Source organism: Labrus bergylta, chromosome 12, assembly GCF_963930695.1.
Source record: "Labrus bergylta chromosome 12, fLabBer1.1, whole genome shotgun sequence".
NCBI lineage: Eukaryota > Metazoa > Chordata > Actinopteri > Labriformes > Labridae > Labrus > Labrus bergylta.
In genome coordinates, this window is record NC_089206.1 from 16,931,870 (window position 1) to 16,942,567 (window position 10,698).

At 39.4% G+C, this 10,698-nt stretch overlaps 1 protein-coding gene across 1 annotated transcript; it reads right to left on the reverse strand.

Annotated features, from left to right (window-relative positions):
- Window positions 1–3,099: 3,099 nt before the first annotated feature.
- Window positions 3,100–10,457, reverse strand: LOC109994785 (probable E3 ubiquitin-protein ligase DTX3). The gene is made up of 3 exons (XM_020648258.3): window positions 10,007–10,457; window positions 7,897–8,114; window positions 3,100–6,895 (listed from the first exon to the last, which is right to left on the reverse strand). Exons 1-3 carry the CDS (start codon window positions 10,328–10,330, stop codon window positions 6,817–6,819), a joined length of 621 nt encoding a protein of 206 aa, XP_020503914.2. The 5' UTR covers window positions 10,331–10,457; the 3' UTR covers window positions 3,100–6,816.
- Between the last annotated feature and the right edge of the window lie 241 nt (window positions 10,458–10,698).

A 10,698-nucleotide genomic window follows, 5' to 3' on the forward strand; every position in this document is an offset into this window, starting at 1 on the left:
ATGTATTAGAGTCCCAGATACGTTTCTCTTTTATGACAATAAAGTGAATGGCAGGGTATGGTATCATACTGTATGGTACCATACTGTATGGTATCATACCGTATGGTATCATGTGGGGTGGTATGGTGTCCTTTTATAGTTTATCATTATTACATTTTGAATCTGAAAACAATTTCCCTCGAGATAAACTCTTAGATTCTTTTTGTTGTGCCTTGGGTTTGTGAGATGTATCCAATATGCACTGCTAAGCCTGCTTCATTTCTTCTTGTGGGTTATTGTTCTAGATTGTAATAACCCAACAAATAATGTTTTTCTGAAACCGGGACACCAGTTAGGCAAAGAATATGTAAATGTGTTCTGACTCACACTGATTTATGTGTCACAGGAGGACATGCTGCAGCAGCAATGGTTACTCACACAACATAGTCAACTCCTGCTATAATTATCTGACATGATTAAGCTCTCTGTTTACTCTGCTGATAAACCGCTGAGTGTGCTGTTTGTTGCCATAAGGTGCAGCTGTTCTGTTTGTTAATTGTAAGAGCTCCAGCTAAGCCCTGTGGAAGTGTGACGTCTCATCATCAACATACCACAGGTGAGGACAGGTGCTCGCTACATAACCATCTTCCCACACTTAACCTTGAGACATTAAAAAAAGAATTCACTTGTTTGAGATTGCTTTACTTGTCTGGTAGATCTGCAGGTTTAATCGTCTAAGGATCTCTGCACGAATGCTCTAGAACAAGAAATAGGTTACATCACATATGGATGAATAAAATATTTGTGCAAAACCACAATATCTGTAAGGATGCCATGCAGCTGCAGCAGAGGAAGCTTTTACAGCATATTCTTGGGTTAAGCATTATACAATCTACAACTGTGCAAGCACACATTTTTCATGCGCTATAGTCCATATCCAATGTGAAGGCTTAAAAGCTTGTGCACAGGATCATTCCTCGGAACATTGTTGAAATAATAATGACCCTTTCTTGGCAGCATTGAAACAAATGTTAACACTGATTGCATAAGTCCTTCTCTAGTACAAGTGTGAATACATGACGATGGAATCCACACAGGAAATCCATGAGATATTTATTTCATGTGCAATTCTGAATTAATTTAAAATGTACACAACAGAATGTACTCAACAGAATGTACTCAACATTCGCTTAAACGCCCTACTTGATGATTCATTTGAATGAAAATAAATGGGTTTTTTGCTTCACCACCATTACAATAAATGGTGCTCCAAGAAAAAAAACTCTTCAAATGACCCCAATATCACTTTTGTAAGAGACTTTTCAGAACATGTGGAGACTTGGCGTGGAGGAAACAGTTTTCCACTTAAAAGACTCCGTACAACTGCTGCAGATGTTCAGAAGAAAGACTGACCTTGGGTTGAGATTCTTGTTTGTAAAACGATAAAAAGGTCGGGCTAGTTGCCATGACAGCCAAAGCTAATTGCTCATACACCAGGCAGTGTGGAAGTGCATACCAAGGCTGAGGATGCAGACAGGAAGGGTTAGTTTAGTTCTTATCAATGCACCCAGAAAATATTTTAACATGAATCTGACTACAAGGTGCTTGATACAGACAAAATATATGTATATGAGTGTGATAAATACACCGATAACAACTCTGATAAAGTATGTAGAGGCTATAGATAAATTGTATGTATAAAATGTATTGAAGAGAGGACAGATGGTGGAGCTGCTATTCTCCCATCCAGGAGAAGCGCCTTTGTCGGCAATGACGAACAGCTTGAGCCAAGAAGTGCCCAGCTCTGCTGTTGTATCCTGTTGGTGAAGTCAGTAAATCTGTCAGTCACTTAGAAAAGAAAGCAGAAAGAGTCTGTTATGTTAAATCAGGCAGACAAAAAGCCATGTAGCCCCAGCCACGAATCAGACAACAGAATGTGAAAAACTGCCTTGACAAACACACACACACACACACACACACAGACTCACACAAGTATTCACTAGTGCCTTTCCTTGCGTACTGTATGCACAGATGCAGTCAAGGGCACCCAGACAAAAGCCACAGAAGTACAAGCACCCACACACCCACAGTCACGTCCCTGTTCTTAAGCAAACAGCCTTGGGCCCAGTGAATGAGCATGTCAGCGGTGCAGCGGTGTGGGCTGAAAATCTGTCACACAAAGCCTCTTCCTGTCCATGTACCTAACACACAAACAGCCTGAAATATCCATGTTTGTCCATTATTATTTTGATACATGAAGAGTATTAATTCCATGAAGCAGATCGTCTTTATCCCTGTCAAATTTGTATTTAAAAGAGGGTGAAGATGAAAAACATATAGCTTCAAAGGCATGCAAAAGTAGGCTCCTTCTGTTGGAGGTGATCCTCATTACAGTGAAGGGAGACAGAGAGCAGAGTGTGCCCTGCACCAGGAGAGACAGGTTTGTCTGGGATTGGGTGCCTGTGGCAGCAGAGGATGAGAGGATGTGGAGGCAGACAGGCAGGCAGGCAGGCAGGTGATGTGCCTGGGTTCTCCCCACAGCCGGAGCCTCTCTAATTAAGGAGCACAGTGGGGAGAAAGGGCGACAACAACAGCTCTGCATTGTCACATGATGATCTTCTTATCATCTCTCGTAGCACAACAGTGCACATCTCTTGTCTGATGGGTATGCATTTTCCTGTGTGTTTCTTGAGCAGTTGTGTAGTCACACCCAGAGAGTCGGGGGTTCTATTTTCAGAGCCTGAGAGAAGAATATTAAAGTCATCCTGCAACAGCAGACTAGAGCAACGCTTGATGGAAATCAACCAAAGAAGCTACAAAAGCATCTATCTTAATCCGTACACTGAGACCTCATTCCCACTCTGTCATCAATCCATTTTATAGAGGAGGCTTGTCACTAGCTATTTAAATGGATGCATGATTAATCCACCCGCAATATTCCTCTACATATTCATGGATACACACTTATATCTAGTTCCATTACTGTAATTCTGCACCCCTATGTCCAGCTGGGCATGAAAGGTACTGAAGCAAAAAGGTTATTTAATTTATATATGAATTCTTGACCCGTGAACTTAACTATTATTAGAGAATATGCAAATCAAAAAATGGAGGCCCATGTCATTTTATTTCTAGTTTAATCAGGTATACAATTTTTATTTGAATCAAACATGCCTGAAGAAATACACTCAGATCAGAGGGTTTTATTTCTATTGGAAACGCTCTTCTCCTTCATGTTATATCTTTATGTTCAAATGTAGGTTACATGCACTGAACTGAAAGGGGATTTTTAAGTTGTAGACATGTTCGTCATATTGCGAGAGATCCTCTCTGTCTGCTGAGTATGTTCATTGCTCCAGTCTGTCACTATGTAAACGACATGCTTATATGGAACAGAAAGTTCATGCAGTTGTGCGTGTTTCCCATTCAATCAGAACAGCAGAAAGGAAAATGATCGGAGAGAAAGCCTGTCAACTACAGACAATTAATAGGAAATGGTTAAAGGGCTGAGAGAGGAAAGGGATGTCGATGTGAAATGCTCGGGCTGGGTTGATGAATTATGGGAGAAAAAGGCGAGAAGGGGGAGGTTGGGAGGATGCTACGTTTGACCAGATGGGTCTTGGTCTGTGAGAGCAGCAGATGCCCTGGCATCCTATAAGCCACAGAAATGCCCCCAGCAGCTAATCACCAATGGGCTAAAGAGGCCCAGGCCAGTAGCTGCCTAGTCACATATGCACTTTTTCTAATGAAATATGAACACTAGGGGTTAAAGGTATTCCCTGGTCCTATAACTCAGTACTGTTGTAGAAGATCAGCTCGTAGTATTATTTTGATTCAGTTGTAATTTGTTAATGGGAGCCGAACATAAGGCCAAATATAAAGAGAAATAAAAGTGTGGCCTGCTTTGCTGGATTGAGACAAAGAAGTGGCTGTCTCCTTGCAAAATGTTCTGATTAATTTGTACTGGTATTGCTGGGAAATCGTTTAATTATTTAGCTTTTATCAACCTTTATTTTGAAAATGTGTCTGTCTGTCAATGTTATTCCTTTATTTTGAAAATGTATCCATCTGTACATGTATAATCTCTACCAGTATGTGTACTACTATTAGAAGCCAAGTGATGATAGTATAGTTAATCACAAGGTGATAACGATACAAAAAGTGATAGTCACTGCTGCTAACTTCCCTAAGCATAATAGAAACACATGACTCATCATCCACAGAGGATGATCTTCTCCTCTCATCGATTAGTGTGAGGAGTTTTGGGAGGTGCTGTGCCACTGTTGGGCTGTAGCGATGATACAGATGCATAACAAGTGGACGCTATCGTAGGCTTCTTCCAGGAGAGCATCGCCCTCTAGTGGTCAATGGCTGGAAAAAAATAAACGCTGATTTTTGTACTAATGGAGTTTAACGCATGGTCTCTCCTGACACTTCTTTTGTGTGACAATTCTTTTAATACAGTATGTTGACTTCTGCCATGTAAATAATGAATATGATGAATGTGCTATAGGATAAGACCAGCAGTATTCTTTATGGCTTTATTATGATCAACATATCCCATAAAAGTACAAAAACAAAACTCTGCTTGTGTCTGTGAATACTTTCTAACTTCACTGGTCCTCTGCACCATATACTATGAACAGAAGCAGTATTATGTATATTAAAAATATAAAATATAAAAATTACAGTGACCAAGTACATTCCAATGAATAACATGCAATCCATTGAATTTCCTTTATAGGGATCCAATCAAGTTTGTTAAATGAATGTTAGGCCAAGAAAATGGAGGACAAGAAAGCATCAAAACAAGGGGTAGAGAAACACTTCAAAGAGACGCACTCAGATCCAGGAAAGAACAGAGAAATAGGCCTTCCTCCTGATTTACATCTGTTAGGAAACAAAGAGTTTAATATAGATATTAGGCCACCTAGGTGGAAGGAAGTTGAGGCTGTTATAAGATGAGCAAAGGCTTCTTCTGAACCAGAGCGAAATGGAGTCCACCTGATGGACTAACATTCTTGTAGAGATTACTAAGAGTGGTATGGGTGTAACAAATAATACCGCCGAGGTGTAGAGCAAGGGGAATCCTAAGGCCAAGGTGCAAGAGTCTACAGTTTCCAAATATATCAATGAATGCAGAAGGTAATATTCTCTCTTAGTAAAGTTGCACAGATGCTGGCAAACTATTTAGAAAGGTGTAGCTGAAATGTTTCAAAAGGCTACGTACAAATAACAAGCCTTAATGCTCAATTCAGATTTTTTTTTGTTTGATTGGCTGTTCACATGACTTTATAAATGTGGCCTGTAACAGACTCTCATGTGAACTGGTCATGGTTCTGAACTGACCTGTATGTGCAGAAGAACAAAGGTTGATGTGTGGAAGAAAATCTATTTCCAACCCTTTTTCGAGCATGTTGTTGTGTATGAGAGTCCACATCACAAAGGTGGCAGGATAATCTACAACATCCTGTGGAAAAAAGGACCATCGTTTGTGATAATCAAGGTTACTTCAGGGTTAACTCTGTCTTTTTTAGTACTATGAAGGTGGTTCACTTTCTACTGACATAAACTGCCATGGTAACTCATGCTGAACACCTAACCTGCTCTGCAGCATTTTATGTTCGAGATAGAGATCAACTTGCATAAAACTCTGATCAATCAGAACGCTGAGATAGTCAGAGGTGACGATGGAGAGAGACCGCAAAACCACACTGTTCATCCTGTGTGAATTGTAGTCTAAAATAAGACCATGGAAGATATTTAATTAAATATTTAGGCTACAGTTATCATCCTACAACTGAGACTAATCAAAGCACTGAAGCCTTGTTCTTTTTCTTTTTTTTTACATAAAAATAAGTGTTAGCAGTTTGGAAAATTCCCTGGACTTGTGTGGCCACTGTCAGTTTATGAAGTACAGATGGTAACAAAGGTGGAAAGGCTTGTGAGGTTGGTTCAAGTGTGCGAAGGCCAGGACAGAGTTGTTGCTATCAGGGAGCAAAGACGTGGTAATTAGTAATTTGGTCCCAAATTCCAAAACTAGACGGAGGAAATGGAACCCAAGACGTGCAGTACAGGAAGCAGGAGCTCTTAGGCATTCAGAGATTGCAGGTATCATGCAAGAAGGCCAGAGGGGCTTTTCTCATGCAGACTGGTGTGGAACACGTTCCCATTAAAGAAGGAAGTTGGAAGTGGAGCAGGTATGTCGACAAGAGAAAGTTGTTAGATGTTCAAAGGCTGTGACCAGCAGGGATAGTGAAAAAACTGGAGTAAAAACAAAAGTGTTGCGTTTATATTTTTGTTCGTTGTATATCCTTTGATCTATCATTTATCTATAATACATATACAATATCTCCTTAGGAAACTTGAACTAACCATTTTTATACATAAAAAAAACAGCTAACAAACTTAATATTTGATGTTGCAGTTTGTGTTTTACTCAACTTAATCCTCATGATTATTTCATCTGTTTTTAACAATCTTTTTCTGTCAATTGTAAAGCAAAACAAGTGAAGGCTGTTTATAGAAGATGATATCTGGTTAACATGCCTGAAGTCTGACGATCAGAAGTAAAACCCCTTTCACTAACCTACTGCAGCATAATCTTTCTTTTTAAAACAAATTGCATTATGTGTATTATATCTTTTTTTACGTTGTCAGTTGAAAAAAAAAACGTTCATGTCTCAATAAAAATAATTCCATAACTCTAAAAAGTGCAAATACTTGAACTCCATACTTGGAGTTAGAAAAAGTGCAAGACTTAAATCAGAAACTTAATTTTAAAAAACAAGGCAATACTTCAAGTATTTGAAGAAGTGCTGCGACTGTCTTCATCCATCAGTCATCCTCGGTCACTCCTTTTAGACGAAGCTCCTCTTGAACCCTGAATAAATATTTTGGGTCTGGATATCCAAAACTGGAAATGTGAAAAGAAGAAGAACCAAAAATGATCACTTCACAATCTCATCACTCTCAAATGTACTTTTTATAGAAGCAAACAGGAAGTGTTCCCAAACTAAACTCGAAACTAGGTTGGTTACTTGCTGAATAAAAAACACTGTTCAGAAAAGATGATATATTACAAACTATACTACGAGTATTGCCATGGCAAAAAAACGAAATAAAAAACAATATTAGTTTTATTGTGCAATTGCACATGACAGCAACATTGTACAGTAAGTGTCTGCTGAACTTTACACTTAAAGACACACACACCTATTTATCAAGCTGTGTTTGTCCACTCAGTGCTACAGTCTATACATGGAAACCACATATATCATGCTTCTAGCCTTTCTTACAATAAGTTACTATAGAAAATATTTGAATAGTTTTTAGGCTGTTGAATGCTTTTGTGTTTTTTTTTTTTTTTTGTTTTTTTTTTGTGTAACCAGTGTTTGGAAATGCTGTGTGCTACGCTATATGCTTTAACCCAACCAGGGACAGTGAGGGTTCCCAGTCTCTGGTCAGGAGTTTAAAGTTTGGGAACCTCTGGTGTAGACGATGCACTGCTAAGCATATGCTGTAATGTTTTCTCACATTCACTTCTCCCACTCGAGTAAATAGACGTTTGACCTGTCACAAGTCTAATTTAGGAGTGGGTCAGTGTTAAAACCCCCATCAAAGATGTCAGAGGAGTGTGAACGTTCTCTCTGGGGAAGGTGTTATACCTTAGCACTGTCATTGAAAGCATGCTAGTATTAGCACTTGGCTAAATGGCTAAAGTGAATCCTAATGTTGTTTCTTTATACCTGAGTTATAAAAGGCTTCAATGCATATGTATGGGTTTGCATTCATTCAAATCTGGATTCATTCAAATCTGCAATTTACTGTCTTTCCGCCATGTTGCAACCTCTGCATTATCCAACAAGACTAATAACAGGAATAAACGGGACTGCTGTCTAACAATAATGTGTTTACCATTGTGGACCACCTTCCATGTTGGTCTTGTGGTGAATGTCATTCCAGGTGATGACGTTGTTGAGGCCAGTGGTTACAGATTGTCCAACGGTGAAGGTCAGTCTCCTGTCGAAGGCTTTCCTCAGCAGTCTCAGGACTTTTTCACCCTCCTCACAGGCTGGCAGGAAGGCTGTACGCGAGGTCCTGCTGTATCTCACTCCAGGGTTTGGATGCTCAGGCTGTGACATTATAAACAATAACAAGTTACATAAAACAAGTTACATTCAGTGATCTACAGTTGTAAGCTATTTGGGGGAAAAAAATCCATCCAAAGTTGAACAAAGAGGGATTTGTGGATTTGTCTCAACAGTAGCAATTGAAAAGAAAAAGTAGATTAATACAGCCACAAGGAGTCAGTGCTCAGCTTTGTAGCTTAAAGAAACAATACTGCATCTGAAATACTCCCGACGACAGAAAGCATTCCCACAAACATAAGACACATCATAAGCTTAAAGACGCCTTCAGCGTAACACAACATCCAAAAATATAACCATTTTTTTCTCAATGTCCCTCTCCCACTCACACATCTCTTCCCTGAATTGTGACCTGCAGAATATTTGAAATACCTGCTTCCTTTCCATTTTTTTTTTTAAACCCATAGCTCCCATTAGACCCCCTAAGGCACATCTCTGTTTAATGTATTCTTTTTTGGTTCACACACACACATAAACACGTTGTTCCTGTCACCTTTATGATGTGGGCTGGTTTTTCAAACATAAAAATATGCTCTATTATGGGTTGGAAATAGATTTTTTCCCACATATCAAATGCATTCAGAGAGCTAAAGAAAATTCAGGCACTTGATTTGGTGACTGACTGAAAATTAATTGGCAACAAATAATCAATCAATCCATTCAGATCTTTTTTGTCTGCTAAGCTGCTTTTTTGAATTCTATATAATTATTCATTATGATTTTTAATTTTTCATGGTTATAATGTTTTTGTTATTATGTAACGGAGGAGTGCCGATAGCCTAGCGGTTGTGACACGTGCCCATGCGCAGAGGCTGTGGTCCTTGTCGCAGCGGCAGTGGGTTCAAATCCAACCACAGCCCTTTGCTGCTTGTCATCTCCCCCATTCTCTCCTCCCAACAAGTCTTGTCTCTCTTCGGCTGTATCAGCTTTAAGATATGTTACAGCTATGTAACTTTGAACTGGCTCCCGTGTACATGTAGGACTTCTCCCACTGTTTTTGACATAACAAACACAGAAAGAATTTCCTGTGTAATATAAATACATAGATACAAGTAAATAATCAACAGATCAATATTAAAAATAGGCCCAAGATCTAAATAGCCCAAGTTAACAGTTGTTGGATTTCAAAGAAGTCTGCTCTTTGAGTGACATTAATATGAACAGAAACATTTTTGTCAGTAGTTATGAAAAAGCCTTATCATAATGTAACATTTAAAACAGTTGGCTACTATAGATATAGTCTTACAAATGATATGTGTTGGGGGGAAATATTCATTAAACCGTGTCCTCTGAATAGCATATCTTATTTGTTGTCCTCCTTTCACTTCAACACTGTTTCTATGCCAACGAAGGGATGCACCTCTTAAATGTCATCCTCTTTTGTAGCAGCATGTGTATGTTATACTCAGGCCCGCCCACATTAAATGGCTGAGGCCCTGAAGGCCCAGTGAACAGGCACATGCAGAGAACAGTTGAGTTCGGTCCTATCATTTACAGTACATTTTGAAACAGGCTGCATTGCACCCCCCCCCCCCCCCCCATTATGCTTGGCCCCTCTTTAACCTTTGGGCCACTTTTTGTAGGCCTACAGTATATACTCTCATAACTATTACACAATGGATGTTTCTTTAGGCTACAACACAGTAGGCTACAGAACAATTAAAATGAATCCCTTTCGACCTTTAATTGTGAGGTGAAGAAGAGGCATTTTGATTATGGCCAATCTTTAATCCAGATATTAGGGTTATCGAATTGTAATCATAAACAAACAGCGCCCACTGGTGGACAGCTGGCATGTCACATGCAACTGTCGGTAATGAATGCTATTCGCCTACTCATGGGGGGCTTATAGCTGCAGTTAAAAGTGTCAGCCTCACCCCTTGAATCCCTGCTGGGAAGCTGTACTGTATGACAATTGTCCCACAGTCTTCAAAGCCAGGTAAGTGCTGCCAGATGCGGGACACCGTCATTGTGCCTTCCGGCTGGGTTCCCGTGTACTCTCCGTAGTAAGTGTTGCATATTGGACAAGCAGGCTTAAACTTGAAAAGCGAGTCGATACATTCTGAGCAAAAAGAGTGGAGGCACTTCAAGGATTTCATCTCTTGAATCTTGTCCAAGCAAATTGAGCAGTCTTCCTTAACTTCAGGGACTACTTTGGAGTGATTATTTGATGTGTTTTCCATTATTTCCCAGTAGCCCATGTAACGACAAATACGCCTTCGTTTGTCTTTCCGTGTATGGGTCGGCTACAATAACGTTGGTCGACTTTCCGAGATATGTGGCGTCAAAATAAGGAAATTATGCGACCAGCTCATTTTCATTGGGTGATGCACATTTCAGGAAGTGGTTCCGACCCTGACTTCTGATTGGTTGGACTTTAATATCGGTTGTTTTGGCTCTGAAAATCTATTTCTAGAGAAGACTGGCTAATTAAATGTTCCTAGATAAGTCTAGTAAAATTTAAGAATATTTACTATGTTGTTACTTAATTTTACCAATTATTTTTAGGTTATTGTATAGACTTCTTAATTACATTTTTAAAGATTAAATGATTACATTTAACATTATT

Coding starts and splice junctions, on each gene's coding strand:
- LOC109994785 (XM_020648258.3), bottom strand. CDS start 10,330: ATGGGCTACTGGGAAATAATGGAAAACACATCAAATAATCACTCCAAA. Junction 8,115..10,006: donor TCCCAGCAGGGATTCAAGGG/GTGAGGCTGACA, acceptor ATAATGTCACAG/CCTGAGCATCCAAACCCTGG. Junction 6,896..7,896: donor ATGGAAGGTGGTCCACAATG/GTAAACACATTA, acceptor TCACATTTCCAG/TTTTGGATATCCAGACCCAA.